Source organism: Barbus barbus (assembly GCF_936440315.1).
Source record: "Barbus barbus genome assembly, chromosome: 43".
Taxonomy (NCBI): domain Eukaryota; kingdom Metazoa; phylum Chordata; class Actinopteri; order Cypriniformes; family Cyprinidae; genus Barbus; species Barbus barbus.
Window position 1 is genome coordinate 23739269 of NC_136721.1, and position 19631 is coordinate 23758899.

The window sequence follows — 19631 nt, forward strand, 5'->3', positions numbered from 1 at the left end:
TTTCTGTTTCATATAAATGCTGTTCTTTTGAGCTTCTAATTCATCAAACAATCCTGAAAAAAAATGTTTTATATATTTATATTATATATAATATATATATATTATATATAAAAATGTTTTTATAAATATGTTTTCAATATTGATAATAATCAGAAATGTTTCTTGAGCAGCAAATCAGCATATTAGACTGATTTCTGAAGGATCATGTGACACTGAAGACTGGAGTAATGATGCTGAAAATACAGATTTGATAACAGCAATAAATTACATTTTATAATATATTCACATAGAAAACAGCTCTTTTGAATTGTAATAATATTTCACAATTTCTGCAGGTTTTACTGTACTTTTGATCAAATAAATGCAGCCTTGGTGAGCAAAAGAGGCTCCTTTCAAAAACAAATCTTACTAACCCCTAACATCTGAATGGTATATACTCAAAATAATAAATATGAAGAGTACATATTATATAAAAAGTGATACATCAAAAGTGATGTAAAAATACATTTGCATATATTAAATGTTTAATTTTGTCAAAAAATACATGGGTAGCATTGGTAGATGCCTGCAGTACCTTCCTTTCACAGTCTGTTTCTGACAGGTTAGCAGGATCGTGCTTGTTTGATATGCAGCGTGTGTTGGTCTTTGTGTATTTGTGAGTGTGTGGAGCAGGATGTGTGTTTTGGCCGCAGCAGAAGCGGGTCAGAGTTCTGGTGTCACATCACAATGAGAAATGCGTCTAACAGTCAGTTCCCAAAAACAATGACAAAATACTTAGAGCTTCACCACCGAAACCACGGTACAGACAGACTGACCCAAACAACAAGAGACAGAGACACGCCGTACAAATACAGATATATATCCCTGCTGCTTCACAAATCAATTAAATATTCAGATTATAGATTTTTTGTTAATGTAATCTTGTTACTGTTAACTAAAACTAATTTAATAAAAATTTGGTAATTGAATTTGTTAAAAAAAAATTCAAATAATAATTTGAATTATATATGTATTAAACTTAAAGCACATAACAAAATTACTAAAACTTAAACTGAAAACAAAGTTCATTTAAAATTTGAATAATTAAAATATTATTAATATTATTAAGTTATAGTGCTTTTCCTGAGCTCAGTCATCTATAATAGCATATAAATAATACTTTAATAACACTGGATCACACATAATGTTAGCCAAGCTAGTCATAATTTAGTTTTTCATGGCCATTTTCAAAAACGGCTGTTCTTATTCATGCAAAATGTAAATTGTGTGAGTCACTTTTTTTTGTTGTTTTTGATTATAAGGGAAAGAGCAGACAAGAGAGAGAGGAAAAAAAAGCTTCATTTTCTGCATTCCACAGGAAATGAGGCTGAACAAACGATGTCACAAGTCATTTTGAACTATTTCTTCAAAATCTATTCATTTGCTTTAAGAAATTCTCAATTTCAAAATGAGGTGAAAGCGTCCGGGGCCTAAAAAGTCCCTTTTGTCCAATGAGGAAATTGTACAGGGTCACTCAGCTGGATTTGAGGAGTGAGTCACATCCTGATATTTCAGCTTCTTCAAGCCCTTCAGAAAAAGAGGAAGAAGAGAAATTGCAGATGCAAAAGAGGAACGAAAGAACTGAGATGGATGTGGCTGGGCAACAGGTGGGACAACGTTTGTGAATCGTGCAATCCGATTGGTCCTCAGGGACACAGCACTGACCAATAGGAGACAACCTGCAGAACGTGATCAAGTAAGTTAGGAACATTCAGTTCTTACCTGTAACATGTTGAGTAATAGAGAGCGGAATTTGGTTCCTTCCACCATGAACAGAGCCATCTTGTCACAGAGTTTGGCTGCCGTGGCTGCAAAACTTCGGTCGCTGACCGCCTTGCGGTAAATGGTGTGGACGATCTCGCTCAGCGTCTCCTCCGAATCGGCCGAGTTCTGCGCCTCCTCCATGAACGTGGTGAGCTGATTCTCCACGCCGCTGCTGTTGTTCCTCATGCTGTTCAGAATCTCTAACAATCTGTCCATTCGGTTCTGCTGAGGTCCGGCTGTCGCCACGGGAACTTCCTCCTGCCAATCAGAGAACAGCGAGAGCGGTCACATGACTTAGAACACCGAGGAAGAGCATATACTACGTTTAATAGTTTGGGATCAGTCCAATTTTTGAAAGAAATTTATACTTTTATTCAGCAAGGATGTGTTCAAATTGATTAAAAGTGACAGTAAAACATTTATAATATTAAAAAAAGATTTCTATTTCAAATCATGTGGCTTGCTTTTGCATGTTTTACCACAGTGACAGAGTGTTGCTAACACACTTCAAGCTTATTTATGCTTTAACATATTGTAAGCATATTTTAAAACATTGTTAGGATGTTGCTAGTATATTTAACGTTTTTAGCTTGTTTAGCATGTTGCTAACGTTTTACCACACTGATAGTGTGTTACTAGAATTTTTAACACATTTCTAACTTGTTGTAGCATGTTTTACGACACTGATAGTTTCTAGCTTGTTTTAGCATATTGCTAGCAAGTCTTACTGATAGTTATCATTATTGATAATATGTTGCTAGCATGTATATTAATATGTTTCTAGCTTGCTTTAACAGGTATGTTGATAGTATTGATACAATCTATTTAGCAAATTTCTGGCTTGTTTTAGCATGTTGTTAACCCGGTTTACCATGTTGCTAATGTATTTAGCAGCAATCACCTTCTCTTTCAATCTCCTCCTCAGTCTCTCTTTAGACGACTGCAGTAAGCAAATCTTCCCACTCTCGGTCTTCTCCTCCTTATCTCCTTTCTTTTTCTCCTCTTTCGCAGGCTCATCCTTTGCTCCTTTCTCCGTGTGGGGCTCCGGCTCCTCATGTTTTACATTCTCTGTCTCTTTGGTAATGCGTGTGAAGCCCCTGTCGGCCCCTGAGGGGCCCTGATTAAAACTGTTCGTCTGGTGTTTGGGATGCTGATGCCAGCGGCGGTTCTGGCTGTAGCCGTGATGCGGGCCGCCCTGCCGCCCGCCCTGGTTCTGCTGGCCCTGGTAACCCCGCCCCCCGTGCTTAGTGCCGGCACCTGATTGGTGGTCTGTGTTGAGCTGCTGCATCTGATTGGGCTGCTGTTGCTGCTGCTGTAATCCCTGCTGCTGCTGCTGCTGCGGATTCTGAGATTTCCCAGCAGCCCCTCCTACTCCTACTCCAGGCAGGCGCTGCTGTCTCCTGGAACAACAACAAAAATGAGCTTGTTGTGTGGGGGTTTCCAGGATGTTACTAGACAGTTGCTATGGCTTTCCAAGGATTTTGTTTTGCATGTTGCTATGTGAGTAGTTGCTAGGGAATTGTTAGGTGGTTGCCAGTATTTTGAGGATAAGGTGTTGAAATTAGTAGTCAACACATTGTTATGCGGTTGCTAAGGTGTTCTGAGTAGTTGACAGGATGTTGCTAAGCGGTAGGAGAGGATGTTCTGGGTGGATAAATAAATACACAAAAATAAATTCAAGCACAAAACAAGCAAACAAATACAAAAATAAATACACAAAACAAATAAATTAATGAATGCATTAAATAAATGAATAAATAAATAAATCCTGGTGGATGTTGCTGTCAGCATAACCAAACAAACAAATTAATACACAAAAACAAATAAATTCAAATGAACATTTGTATATATTATATATATATATTATATTGTATATTCTATAATAATATATTAATAAATTCATTAATAATAATTATTATTAATATAACAATTATTAATCATAATTAATTAACAATATTTCTGGTCAACACTACAGTGTAAATTACACAGATTGAATTGCTGGGTGGTCAAGTCTCAAGAAAAAAATTAAGCAAATAAATGAATAAATAAATACAAACAACAAATAAATAATTTCTGATAGACGCTGCAGGACAACTCACGCAATAAGAGCGTTTTGGTTGGTTAAGTCAAAATAAATCAAATAAAGCAAAGAAATAAATACACAAAATAAATAAATAAAATGTAATACATTAATTGTAAAAAATATATATATTGATAAAAATAAAAGATTAAAAATAATTTTAATTCTTAAGAATGGAGACGTCCGCACCACAACTATAACGAAAACGACAAAGAGGAATGATACCACAGGAATCATTTTACAAATTTTTTTTACTGATGATCGACATGATACACTGACAGCCAATCAGAATCCATCAGGGTTTAAAGAGCTTAAACATATAAAGTGGCAGACGACAACACACGCTTATAATAAACAACGTCTGTGGGCTGGTGTGGACATTAATATCTAGTTATCTTCATAACTGTAGTTTTTGGTGCGAATGGGCCTTAATATGAGCAACAGTAATAGTAAGGATGGACATAAACACCACTAATAATAACCGCAGTCACACACACAGTGTCTTAATGTGTGTGTAATGATTTACAGCAGATGTAAACACCCAGATCTCCATGTTTGCAGCAGGCTGATGGAACGATCTATCTTCACCAGCAGATTCCAGTCATCCTAAAACTGACACTGGATTATGGGCTTTACTGTGTGTACATTACATGTGTATGCATACTGACGTGTGCATTCAGAGCACGCTGCGTCACGTGTGAGTGTGTTTGAGGCTGTGCACCACTGACTGTAATAGTCTGACTATTTACTCTTTTCAAGAAAAGACTTGGATTCAAGAGTTAAACATTTCACAAACAGATTGTAAAGCACTTCATCTAAATTAGGTGCAAACTGAGTTTCAAAAGCATTTTTCTGGCATCACTGAAAGCAAAATCCCAACCAATAAAAATATGTGATGTTTAATATACAAGATTTTGGACCAATGAGTTCACTATGACTAAACAGAAACCAACATGAACAGCAACATTATATGGCAATATGAAACCAAATGAACATTATGAAATTTTGCATGTTATGCAGCATCTTCCAGCGTCAGCACTGTAGAGTTATTATTGTTAACTAATACCAAACAAAATGTTATTTGAAATAAAAACTAAGTGAAATAAACATTTTATTTCAGCTAGTTGCTGAGGCAACATTTCTAATTTTCATTTAGTTTAAATTGAAGTACTAAAATGACTAAAACTAAGCTAATAATAAATACTCAAATAAAATAATATAAAAATATAAATAAAACAACTTTATAATATAAAACATAAAAAATATTTAATATTTTATTAAATTCAATATTTCATATAAAAACTAATTATTTCAGCTTTTTGCCAAGGCAACATTTCTAAATTAATTTATTTTATTTATTTAGTCATTTAGGAGACGCTTTTGTCCAAAGCGACTTACAAATGAGGACATAAGAAGCTATCAAAACCAACAAAAGAGCGACAACGTGCAAGTGCTATTACAAGTCTTGGTTAGCCTAACGCAGTACAGTATTATTATTATTATTTATTTATTTATTTTTTATAAAAAGACATATAGAGGAAATATAATTAGAATAGAGAGTGCTAGAGTTCGAGGGTCAAGTAAAGATGGAACAGATGAGTTTTTAGCCGTTTCTTGAAGATGGGTAAGGATTCGGCTGCTCGGATCGAGTTGGGCAGGTCATTCCACCAGATGGGAACAGTTCATGAAAAGGTCTGTGAAAGTGATTTTGTGTGTTTTTGGGATGGTACAATAATGCATCGTTCACTTGAAGAACACAAGCTTCTAGAGGCACATAAATCTGAATTAATGAATTTATGTAAAGGGGTGCAGAGCCAGTGGTGGTTCTGTAGGCAAACATTAATGCCTTGAATTTTATGCGAGCAGCTATTGGTAGCCAGTGCAAATAGATGAACAGAGGTGTGACGTGCGTTCTTTTCGGCTCATTATAGATGAATCTTGCAGCGGAATTTTGGATTAATTGTAGAGGTTTAATATAATTGGCTGGAAGACCTGCCAAGAGAGCATTGCAATAGTCAAGTCTGGACAGAACAAGAGCCTGAACAAGGAGTTGTGTTGCATGTTCTGAGAGAAAGGGCCTGATCTTCTTAATATTGTATAAAGCAAATCTGCAGGACCGGGCAGTTTTAGCAATGTGGCCTGAGAAATTCAATTTATCATCAATCACAACTCCAAGGTTTCTGGCTGTTTTTGAAGGAAAATTTTATTTAATTTAACAAATTTTCTAAGTACTAAAATGACTAAAACTGTAAATAAATAAATAAAAGAAGCAAATAAAATAAATATACAGAAATGAAGTACTAAAAAGAGCTGATAAAATGTAAAAACTAACTTGAATGCAATGTAAGTCGCTTTGGATAAAAGCGTCTGATAAATGTAAATGTAAAAAACTAAAAATAATACATATAAATTAATAAATACTATATAAACATTAACAAACCAATAATAAAAGTGACAAACACAGAAAATTACTAAAACTTTAACCAAAAATTTAAGTTTAATTCAAAAACCATAATACAGTATATCAATGATACTAAACACTGTTATAGAGGAACAAGGCCATATTTTACTGCTTCTACGAATAATAAACAAGTATGGAGCAAACATAATCTACAACATCAGCAGATACTTCAAAGACTAACGTCTTCACTAGTGACATGAACAAACGTAAGCTCTGTGGTATTCTATGCTCTTTTAAACCCTCACACACACACATGATGCCACACACACGGGAATCTCCTCGCTCAGAGGACGGGCTTCACGCTTGACTGACAGCTTTAGAGCGAGGCGTCCAGGTTAAGGTCATGTTTGACTGTGCTGTTCTGGTATTACTAGGGGTTAATTTTAGAGGAGACACACTGAGTGTGCTGAATGACAGATCGAAAATAAAACGTTGAGGTGCTGACCGCCACATTCTTCAGGCTTTACGCAGGTTAACCCTTCACGCTGCTCCGCGGGAACATGTTTTACACAGATACTTCACGAATCTATTCCAGCAGTGGTGGAAATACGAAAACGACACACATAGACTATCACTGAAAAGTTTGAAATGCTTTTGAAAAAAGTCTTGTCTGCTCACCAAAGCTGCATTTATTTGACCAAAGATACTGTAAAAATTGTGAAGTATTATTACAATTGAAAATAACTTTTTTGTAAAATTATATATATTGTAAAAGTAATTTATTCCTGTGATGCGCAGCTGAATTTTCAGCATCATTACTCCAGTCTTCAGTGTCACATGATCCTTCAGAAATCATTATAATATACTGATTTACTGCTCAAGAAACATTTCTGATTATCATCAATGTTGAAAACAGTTAATCTGCTTTATATTTTTGTGGAAACCGTGATACATTTGATTTTTCAGGATTATTAGATGAATAGAAAGTTCAAAAGAACAGCGTTTATTTCAAATAGAAATATTTTGTAACATTATACATTGTAAATGTTACTTTTGATCAATTTAATGCATCCTTGCTGAATAAAAACCCTTTCTTTAAAAATGTATCTACATCTACAAAAAACAACATTATATTATAAATAATGTTATAACATGAATATATCACATATTATATAGTGTTACTATTTGTGTGTGTGTGCGTGTGTTATATAAACATGCAGTTTTAGCATTTTAACTCATTTCATCAAACTGTTTCTTTAAAAACCTTGCGACAGTAAATCTCAACCTTGCACAAATGCAGATGTCAGCAGAACACGAATAAATGTTGAGATGAAAAGAATCTTTGAGGAAAAGTTCAGTTTGGAGCAGATTATGATGATGTCCTTGAATGTGTTTTTGAGAAAAATCAAAGCACTTTTATTCATTTAAAATCAGACATCTGCTAAATAGAATCATATGCGAGAGACTTCAGGTATATAGAGTTCATCAATATCTCAATTAGATGTAGAAATTAACCTTTGACTTTGAAAAAGATGAAAGAAAAGTTGGAAAATTAACAAATACTGTTAGATGTTAACCTGATACACCTAACATCAGAATGCATTATGTTTCAAATTTGTACTTATTTTAATGCTGATTCTCATTCAATAATTTAAATGCATGTTGCACATTGTGTGTGTGTGCACCTCTCACCGACATACACTTCTAAGCAGCTCAAGAGCCAGATTGAATGTTGTCCACACCCAACCCTTCCCTTCCCTTCCCTCATTCACACACATCACAATACAACAAAAAGCTCTGAGAAAACCTCTTACATAACATTAACATCAAGTGTTTGCTTTACACAAGATAAACCCTGACTGACAGGTCTGTCATCGACGGGAATCTTCACACTTCATACCTGCATCACGGTCAACATAAAGATCTCGCTTACAATACACCATATTTGAATTAACACAAATAAAAATAAGACTGAGGAACAGAAATACAATGCATTCGATATCACATATTGTTGATCAAAAATTCTAAATACATCCTTCTAAAATGTTCAAAGAGACAAATAACACACGTGAAACTCAACATGTGAAAATGACGACATAATGAATAGAATAAAAAAGCCCATTTCTCCATCACAGAACGTTAGTTCTCCACCATGTGCATAAAACAGATAATCTATAGAATATTCTAGAAGCAATGACCCCCATTTCTGTGTTTTTAAGTAATGTCAAGAAGTTGTTGACCAATACATTGCCAAGACCGATATATCAGCCGATATTTGGCATTTTTTAAATTTCCGCACTGAACCGTCAAGTGCCAAACCATTATTTTGACAGCATTGGGACTTTTATTTTGACATCATCAAACTCTCAAAATATAAGCCTTATTTAAATTATCGGCACTGAACATGAACGATATGTTTTTCTGTTTGACCTTTAAGTGTCAAACCTTTATTTTGACAAGTAGGACTTATTTATTTTGACAGCTACAAATTCTCAAAATAAAATTATACATCGCTCATTTAAGCTAAAACATTTCATTTACAGAAGACAGTAGTTTATATTTAAATAGACACAAAAAAAGACTGAGAAACAGAAGCACAATGCATTCGATACCTCATATTGCTGATCAAAAATTTTAAACACATCCTTCTAAAATGCTCAAGAGGACAAATAACTTGGGCTATGAAAATGATGACATCCTGAACAGACTGTATTTCTGAGTTTTGACAAATTAAATAAGGCATTTACTCTGACTAAAGTCCATAGTACCTCAAATTCTCCATCACACAACACACTAGTTCTCCAGCATGTAAAACAGATCATCTATAGAATATTCTAGAAGCATCAACCTCTATTGGTAATGCCCAGTAGTGGTCAACATATATCATCAAGACTGATATTTGGCATTTTTAAAATATCTGCATTTCCCCATTAAGTGTCTAACTTTTAAGATCCTAGAATAATCAACCTCCATTTCTGTATTTTCAGGTAATATCTAGTAGTGATCAACCGATATATCGCCAAGACCTTATAAATCGGACGATATTTGCCATTTTTTAATAATCAGCAATGGACGATACGTTTTTCTTTCAATTTTTTAATTATTTATATTATATATAAAACTTATCGTCCAATACTGATTATTAAAAAGGCCAAATATCGACCGATTTATCGGTCTTGGCAATATATCGGTTGACCACTACTAGACATATATATAAAATCTCACACTTAATTTAAAGAATTTATAGAAAAACGTATTGCTGATTATTAAAAATGGCAAATATCGGCCGATTTATAAGGTCTTGGCGATATATCGGTTGGTATATCAGCTTGGCCATCACAAAATAATTAATTGTTTGACACCAAATGCACAACTTTAGCACAACTTTCACTCCACCAGATTTTCTCCAACAATTGCAGCTGAACACCGTTAGTAACCTTCATTAATATCCCTCATACCTGCCACCTTAATGCCTGTGGATTTAGATTTCCGTTCTGTACTGGACTTACTGTACGGCGATAGTTTGCAGATTAATGATGACTAAACTGAAGAGAGGCAAAAGAGGATGAGAACATACTGTACAGAGGATTTATGTTGTGCAAGCAGAATAAAGCAAATAGGACCTCAGGGTCACAGATCCAGTCAGAAGATGGTTAGTTTGAATCCCAAGAGCGGGTCGGATCCCATAAGCAGTTCAGGAGTTGGGTTTTCTTGAGCCAAGCTTGTAAGTGGAAGAACAAGAGTAAGCGGACAGGATTCAGGAGCTGGACCCGTTTTGAGACACTGACCTGGACACTTGCCGCTTCCCATCGGCTGGCAGCAGCACCGTCAGCTGGTCCTGGGGCGGATCGGAACGACTACGGGTACCACAGGGAGACGACACGTGAACAATGTGGATGGGAGGGTGGAAAGAAGCAGAGAAGGAAAACAAGAAGATACGAGAGAACTAAATAAAGCAAGAAGAACAAAAGGAAAAGAGGAGACGGAACAGTAACAACTAAAAAAACGCAGGAGTAAATGATTGGGACAATTACAAAATCTACTGAGAGCTAATCTATTGAAAGGTCTACTGAAATCTATTGGAGCTAAAAAATAAAATAAAATAACTAAAATGTTACAGTAGCTACAGAGTTAAGGGTATCTACATAATGCTAAGAAAATAAAAGAAATGCTGCAAAATAAATACAAAACAAAAAAGCAGGAATAACTAAAATAAAATAAAACAAAAAAGTAATATAAAATAAAATACAAAAAACAAAACAAAAGGGTGACTAAAAAATGACATGGCATCTACATTATGCTGCAAAAACCAATGAAACATTGCAGTAAATAAGAAATGACAGCATGACTTTGGAGATGAAAGGTGGCAAAACGCAGGAGAAAATGATTGGGACAATTATGAAACCTACTAGGGATAAAATAAAATCTGTAAAAAATAAATAAATAAATAAAAAAACAATAAAAAAGTAAGTAAAAAAATAAAAATAAAATAAAATGTTAAAGGAGCTACAGGGTTTAAGGGCAACAATAGGCATTTGCATCTACATAAAGTTGCGAAAACCTAAGATATGTTGCAGTACGAAAAGACGGGATGGTTTTGGTGGTGAAAGTGTCTTCAAAATATGAAATACTGACGAAACACTTTCTGTGAGCAGTATGTGCATTTTTCATGCCAAGGATCCTCAAAGAAAAACTTTTGGTGTCCATATCATCCCTCTCTCTTCAACTGTGAAGGTCCTCATCACTCTGCATCCAGCGCATGAACAGGGTCTGGGTTTATTTCAGTCCATCAGAATGTAGATTTGAGTCATCAGCTGCAAATTCACCTGATATTGAGCTTCTTTAAAGGCTCTGAACTACTAAAGCATGCCAAAACAGCCTACACAGACCCGAGAAGCATAATCCTCTGCCTCAAACAATATAAATGAAAACAGGTCTGTGTTATAATAAAAAAAAAAAACACGATTCAAAAGTTTGGGGTTGGTATGAATTATAAGATAACGTTTTTGAAAGAAGTGTCTTCTGCTCACAAAGGCCCAATTGATTTAATCAATATTACAGTGAAAACAGTAAAAATTTAAATATATTTAAAAATGTCATTTATTGCTGTGATCAAAGCTGAGTTTCAGCGACATTACTCCAGTCCTCAGTGTCACATGACCCTCCAGAAATCATTCTGGTGTTCATCTTAAGTCGTTGGCTCTTAATGAAATCAAACTGCTGCTACTTTCCTGTCAGCGAAATGCTGTAGTTCATAAGTGTGACTCTGAAGATGATTCGATTCAGCAAACTAATCTAAAGAGAGAGAGAGTGAGCAAGTGAGAAAGAAAAGGCAAGAAGCGATGCCAACAAACAACACAACCGCAGAGTCCTCTCTGGCAGGAGCAAAGCATTGTGGGTGGCCAACAGCAGCAATAATAGGCTGAAAAGCCTTCTGTTAGAGGAGTGGGAGAGAGATGTGGGAAGAGAATCATCTTGTGTAGTGATGCATGCACACACACACACACACACACACACACACAGGGAGAGAAATGATTCCCTAGATTGTTTTTTCTCTTACATCTAACTTTTGTAGTCAAAGCGGACATATTCTCATATACTGTGGTCTGAACGCCATGCAAAAATTACATTGTACGCTATTTGTGTTGTTTGCCAGTGCAAAACTCGCAAACACAATGCTAGGATGCTGTGGGTGGTTACCAGGGTGTTGCTATGCAATTGCTAAGGCATTCTGAGAGGTTTTATTGCATTGCTATAAGGTTGCTAGGGTGTTTGGAGTTGTTTGCTAAGCTCAAATTTAAGACCACTAAATATCATGAAATTGACTCTTTAACTGATAGTAAATAACTGGATTTTTTTGAAAAAACAAAAATAAAATAGTTTTATGGAGATGCTATTATATTTGCATTATTTTTTATATTATATTGCTCATATTTGTTTATTAATATTTATTCATTTTAATATTTATATATATTAGATGTTTTCAAGAAACAGTAATAATGTTTGTTTATATTTGTTTGTTTATATATTAATATTTAATATTAATAAATATAAATTTTTGTAATTATTTATTCATGTAATTTTTTAGATAAAGATTTAGTCATTTTATTGTTTGTCATTTTTATTTATTTACTTTTTAAATATACCTATATAGTCTTCATTTTTTACTTTTTGTTATTTTAGTACATCAACTAAATAAAATATGAGTTATGCAAGTTTTTTTTATATTTTCTTTAATTTCAGTTTATTCTATTTCAAGAAACCAAAATGTTTGTTGGTTTAGATATTAATAGTTACTCATTTTAATTTTATATTTAATAATATTTATGTTACTTTTCATGACAGTTTTAGTCATTTAGAAATGAAAAAACGTTTCTGTAATAAGTTTTTTAATATTTTATTTTATTTCAGTTTACTATATTTCAAGAAACAAAAAATATTTGGTTATATATTTATATGTTTGTTTAGATATGAATGTATATTCATTTTAATTTTATTTTTAATATTTATATGAATTTTTGTTGAAGTTTTAGTACTTTGAAAATAAATAAATTACATTATTTTTATATATTTTATAGTAGTTTTCAAGTATCAAAATCGTGTCATGGTTTTAGTTAACCCTAACAAACCCTGACTCGCAAGCATCAAAAGCACTAGTAAAGGCCACTAAAGGACAAGCAGCAGTGCATTTTGGGAAAGAGTCTTTATTCACAAATAAACCATCTATTCTGCTCCACGCGTCCTGTCAAAAAAAGCCAAAACCTCAGTGTAAACGTCCTCGAATCCAGCGGCATCACAAAGCGTCCAGCGAAGACATGCAATCAGACTGGCTTTCACTCACAAGGACATCAGAGCCTTTCTTCACATCAACAAAGCCCTGAATAACACAAAGCTTTTGCTTGCCTTCTCCCTCCTTTTCTTTCGCACAAGTTTAGACCAAAATATTTTATTTTTTGCCGTTTCTTAGCAACTGCAAATTACAACAGAGAACTTTTCCGATGAGGTCAAAGTAAAAACGTGCAAGAAAAAAAGTGGAAGTGCTTTAATGGATTAAAAGAGAAGATTTTGAGTAAAGAACATCCAGATACAGAGTGTTACGTTTTACACACCGGCTGACGCTTCTGACTCGTGTGGAAAGTGTGAGCAGCTGTTTACTCTGCTTTACGAGTCTAACGTCAGCGTTCGGTGCGTAACGTTTGCATTAAACAAGTGGAAGAGAGTCGACAGTAACACTGAGACAGAGTGACTCACCGGCGGTCATTTCTGCGGCGACGAAACAGTTTTTTCGTGTGTGCGATCTCAGCTTCATTAGGCAGAGGAGGAAAAACCTGCAGAAAGCAAGAGAAAATAACATGAGAAACGCCAAACCAGAAAGTCTGTACAGTTTGTATAGAAGTGTGAACCTCACAAATAAAAGTACAGAAACAAATTACATTTTGCAGAAATTATACAATTTTAAAACATTTGTTTGTTCATTATTTTCAGATTTTTCTTTTATGATATTTAGGCACATGCACAAACTCTCATTATTGTAATGTTTTGTTTTAATTCTCATTATTTTCAATGGTGATTGCCATAACAATTTTATATAATTAAATAAAAAACAATTTATACAAAATTAATTTTATGCAACAAATACAACTGGGATAATATATATATATATATATATATATATATATATATATATTTTTTTTTTTTTTTTTACATATTTAATGAAAATATACAGTATACATATGCGTGTAAGATCTTTATATCAATTTATAATATATTCTTCATACATATTTTTTGCAGGTATTAATTATTAATGATGATTATGAAAATAACTTAATAAATCTTATACAACAACAAATGAATTTTGGGGAAAAAAATACAACCGGGATGTAATATTTTTAAAATATTGTTTGAAAATATACAGTACACACACACACACGCTCTGTGTGTATATTAATTAATAATATTCTTCTTACATACTGTATAAATGATTATTACATCAATGAAATTAAATTTTAATGTAATGTATTATACAAATATTAATATAATTTGTATATATTAATATTATAAAGTTATTAAAAGATGGATAATTTAAATGAACACTTCATAAAAATATTTACAAATATTTGGCAAAATACTAATATAATATAATAATGCATGCATTTTTGTTGTATTTGTAAAAAATAACTGTGCTTTGTATCATTATTTTGCATTGGAGTAATTTTATCAGTTTGATATTTTTGATAATATTGTCATATATGACCCATTACTTAACAGTTTAGCAATGATTACAAATTCAATCAAATGCAGATGGCTAAAATCAAATCCCACCCTTCATCATTCATAACATTGTTTCATATGAAAGTACGTCATGAAGATGTGAATGCAGATCTGTGCATGTGATTCAGATCTCAGTCTGCATGAACATCATCTTCAAACACACCACAAACTACAGATAAAACTTTTTAGTCTCTCTTGGATACTACAGGAGGTTAAAACGCCAAGGTTTATCGACAGGATCTGGGAAACAAGTACTGGTGCATGCTGGGTAATAAAACCCTAAACTCTGACAACCTTCCATATAATGGAACATTCTTGAGCTCTGAGCTGCGGTGGCAGCATCCACACACACACACACACACACAGTCCTCAGGGTTTCTCTTTCGAACCACTCTGAGGCTCTGAAGCCAAAACCACTGTATGATGATTGGCTGTCTCTGATTGGACACAGATGTGGCGGGAGATTAGTGTAATTGGCTGCTTTTCCTCGTCGGCGCGGTAATAAGGGCTTCTAACGCTTAACCCCGCCCCCACACAGAAAGCCTGCCAGAGCCGGACACAGAGAGTCGCCACCCATCACATTTATTACAAGAAATGACAAAAACAACTGAAACTTAAGAAAACACAACCGCAGGATGTATTCATGATGATAAAACACCACGTCAAACATCTGGCAGGAATACACACACTTGACTGGTTCAGACTGAAGTTAGAAATTGAAATGAAAAAATTAAAATTGTCATCATTTGAGTTGACTACAAAACTGTATGACTAGCTTTCTTCTGCAGAAACACAAGCAGTGAATGTCTGAAGGATGTTCTGGTCTCTCTTTTACATAGCATACATTACTATGAGGAAAGGATATTGTAACAGACATCCTGACATTTCTAAATGCATTCGAAAAATGATACAAAAGCCAAAAATTATGCACATTTAGCCAGAAACTCCCTTTAAAATTTGATTTTAACATCTGAATTTGATTGGATTGTAATCGTTGCTAAACTGTTAAGTAATGGGTCAGTTTGATCAAAAATATCAAACTGACAAAATTACAGACAGACAGACAGACAGATGTATATGGAAGCTTGTTTCTTCCACAGATTGCAACTTTTTATCTCATAACTCAGACATGTTTCTTTTTTTCTTGCAATTGCAAGTTAAATTCATAATTTTGAGTTTACATCTTACAATTTGTTGTTGTTTCTCAGATTTCTCCATTTTCATCTCACAATTAAGTTTTTTTATTCCTGCCTCAGAATAAAAAACAAAAACTCCAACTTTTTATTTCATAATTCAGATTTTTACCTTGCATTTGTAAGTTTATATCTCACAATTCTGAGAACAAAATCTACTACAATGTTTACTACAAGTCAAAAGTTTGGAATAATTAAGAATATACAAATAATATTATTATTAATATAATCATTAATATTAATTATTTAAATAATTTACTAATTCAAATTCATTAATATATATTTGCAATACAGTATTGCGATGTAAATTGACAGTTGAGCAATGATTACAATCCAATCAAAAACAGATGGCCAAAATCAAGTCCTTAAATTATTCCTGCCATTGTTTCTCACGCCAACAATCCTGCGTTCAGAGGAGAACTAGATCTGATGAGTTCTAGATCTGACGGGTCAGATGTCCATATGTAAAAGCGGCCCATATCAGATACCAGAAAGTCTAATCTTATAAGCAATTTGCCGTTTACATGCAAGAAACAGGATCTGATGTGCGCCAGATGTCTGTGGAAAACAAAAACGCATCCATCTGACGGTGTGAAAGCAGCCATAAAGACAACGGAAAGACTTGTGAGGATGCAACTGTAATTTTGGGTTTCGTCCCATCAGAATCCATCAAGTCTATGAGTTTCTAAACTTCATGAGGAACTTCCTTACAAGAGAGGCGGGTCCTCAAGCGTCCATTCATCTTCAGTGTGTGTGTGTGTGTGTGTGTGTGTGCAGAGCTACTGTTGCAGTCCTGCAGGATGTCACAAGTTGGACGTCTTGGCTCTAATGTTCTCCAGATGATAATCTCAACCACACCAAACACATTCAGACTTCAAAGCGCCTAAATATGTCAATATTTGCACAAGAGTGAAACCAAGGAAAGCGAGGCACGAGTTTTCATTTGCCATGATTAAAGTCCTCAATTATGATTCCAGCGCAAAAAAGTTAACTATTACAAGGAAATCAGGTTTTCTTTGAGACGTAAGGAATGTGATGAATAATCTGCAGGGAGGAGACCCTTGGTTTATTTGAAATAAGGGATGATTGTTTGTATTAAATGTGAAACAATGCGATTGAACGTGTATGTCCTGTGAGCGACGGCAGACAGATCAAAGCCGGTGACATACAGATACACACACCGCTCGGCTCGCCCCTGCTGAGCACGACCTTTGACCCCGGGCTGTAGGATTGTTGGTCAGATGCATGCGTGACTGCGGAGGGTGGGAAGGCGGGGGAGTCACCCGCGGCAGGAAACTTATGCATACTGCCACATTCCAGAGGTCAAAGGTCACAATGGAATCCATGTTCACAGAGTGGGGAATGACAACTCCTCCCACTCGGACCTGATTGGTCTGCACAGAGATACAGGGGTGAGGTAATGATGATGTAAAGGTGAGAAGTCGAGGTCTAGGTTAGGGTGTCAAGCAATCATAAAATATATGTCTCTCCACATATCATAGAAAAATATAAATTAATACATTACATTAATAACAACATGTATTTAAACAATACTTTTGAGATTTACACACACACACACACACACACACACACACACACATTATATTATTATTTCATTATTATTATATATACATATACATATATATACACACACACACACACATATATATACACATGTATGTATGTATGTATGTATATGTGTGTGTGTGTGTGTGTGTGTAAATTATACAAAGTAATTATGAATTTATAATTGGTTAGCTTGCTGAAAGAAAGCACAAAAGACAAAAAATACTTATTTTGCCCAGTGGGACTTTCAGTTTTAAAATGTGATGTGAGAAAAACTTCTTGACTTTTTGACAAGCAATATTTAATATTTCTAATTAGCCACCAAATATGATACACAGAAAGACTCACTCTTCTATCCAGGGGAAGTCGTTTAAGGGTCCAAGAGAGTTTAGATTTGTCAAGGAGGGTAGGATTACACTTGTCATCGGTCCTAAAATCTTCACGACCATCACGGCTAATGAGATCTACCCACAGAACCTGAGCTCAACATTCACTCGTGCCAATAAAACGACACGAAACCTTCCCTCACAGAAACAACATCAACTCTCTCCGCACAAGCTGCTATTAGAGGGTTAAGGGATTTCAAACGCCGTGGATTATGAAAGCGGGCATTAACCTGAAGTGAGTGAGGACGTTTCCCGTCACAGGACACTGACGAACCGTGACAGAGAGAATATTACATCTTCTGATTTAAACAGTCCGAGCAGAACTAATTTCAGAAAGATTAGCCAGAGAGACTCTACAGGTCTTCAGTAAGACACTCCATCAGCTTTAAACCCCACACATCTGGAAAGAGGTCAAACGGCTGATTTCAGATCATTCCAAGGAAAGTGGTTTTCTTAAACACACTTAGCATTTAAATATATTATATAATTAATATATGATCAATAATTAATATTCACACATACTATATATATATTAGTGCTGTCAATCGATTAAAAGAAATTAACTAATTAATCACACATTTTTCTAAAATGAATCGCGATTAATCCCACCTAACATTAAAGTTTTTAAATATACTTTTATATTGCAATAATTAATTTCACATTCAATCTTCAAATGTACAATGTGCAAACAACAAAGACAGTACATTTTTAATATTTCTTTAATGGCATCTTTTTTTATGATTGAAGGCCAGCATCACTGATATCAATACTACTGATGTCTCTATAAAAGTTTTTTCCCCTTAATATTAAACCATTGACTGTAGCCATTCAGCATTACAGTATAATTGAGAGCTATCAATTTGAACATTTATTAGACTTAACTTCTAATTTAAGTGAACTTAAAACAATCTTCACATGAACCTATTATAATAAATGACATATTTAGCTACCTGTGCCCTTCAGCAGAAATATAACCAAACACTAAATTCTAAATTAAATATAGATGAACCCCTTAAAGCTATAAAAGTTATAAGACTTTTGTTCTTGGATTAATAGACATCACAGCAGATGTTATTAGCTTATTTTCCTGCTATTGCTTTAAAAGCTGCTGCTGAACTTGACGCGGATCTGACATGCATCTTATTTTCTCACAAATCTCTTTACCTTTTCTGACCCACTTCAGGTCTTAAACTCTCTACTAATAAGCGGACGAGTTGAAGCGGGTGTGTTAGATGAGGGAGACAGTGCTGGGGTGCCTCAGGGCAGTTTTTAAAACCATTTCAGAGACATGTTCTTAAATGTGACGCACATGCATGCACACAATTTTAAGGCAGCTTTAATCGCCTTTTTGGTAACTTCATGCCTTAACTGACGGCATAACTAGGACATTGCATGCACGTAGTTTCTTTCGCTAATTGATATGAAATGAGAGGCTACAGCGCGCGCCGGCACCTTTGTGCGTGTATTTGAAGAGCGCGCGCTAGTATGGAAGGCCGTTGGGGCCAAAAACACGTGAATTTTAACGTGTCAACAACACGTTAAATACGCGTATTTCACGCGTAAACAACACGCATTTAACACTTGAAATACGTATTGTTTACGTGTGAAAAATCAACGTGTGAAATACGCGTGAAATACGTGTTGTTTACGCGTGAAATACGTGTTGTTGACGCGTGCAAAATCAGTTTGAACGCGTCGGTGTCATTGGCTGCTGAAGACTTGGGTCAGTCTATTCATGTGAGCTTAAGGGGGTGTACCATTCATAAACTAGGCTACCACCATTTGACATGTGTCATATGTCTTTTTTTCTTTTCTTTTTTGTATAGCCTATAGAAGTAATATTTAAATCGCAGTTTCATGAAAAATTTGATAAAAGATCAAATTGCTTCATTTTTCTTCACTCATGCCTTTTTGTAAATAACCACATTAGT

At 34.6% G+C, this 19631-nt stretch overlaps 1 protein-coding gene across 7 annotated transcripts in view; it reads right to left on the reverse strand.

Moving 5' to 3' along the window:
• Positions 1 to 19631, reverse strand: part of LOC306862553 (CBP80/20-dependent translation initiation factor-like) — a 69208-nt gene that overhangs the window by 17364 nt on the left and 32213 nt on the right. For 4 of the 7 annotated variants that reach the window (XM_079405418.1, XM_079405421.1, XM_079405422.1 and 1 more), the window contains 4 exons: positions 13536 to 13612; positions 10073 to 10141; positions 2705 to 3203; positions 1762 to 2061 (listed from right to left, as the gene is read on the reverse strand). In XM_079405418.1, the coding sequence (XP_079261544.1) occupies positions 1762 to 2061; positions 2705 to 3203; positions 10073 to 10141; positions 13536 to 13612 (945 nt within the window). The remainder of the gene's footprint in view (positions 1 to 1761; positions 2062 to 2704; positions 3204 to 10072; positions 10142 to 13535; positions 13613 to 19631) is intronic. The other 3 variants (XM_079405423.1, XM_079405424.1, XM_079405420.1) reach the window with 1 other exon arrangement.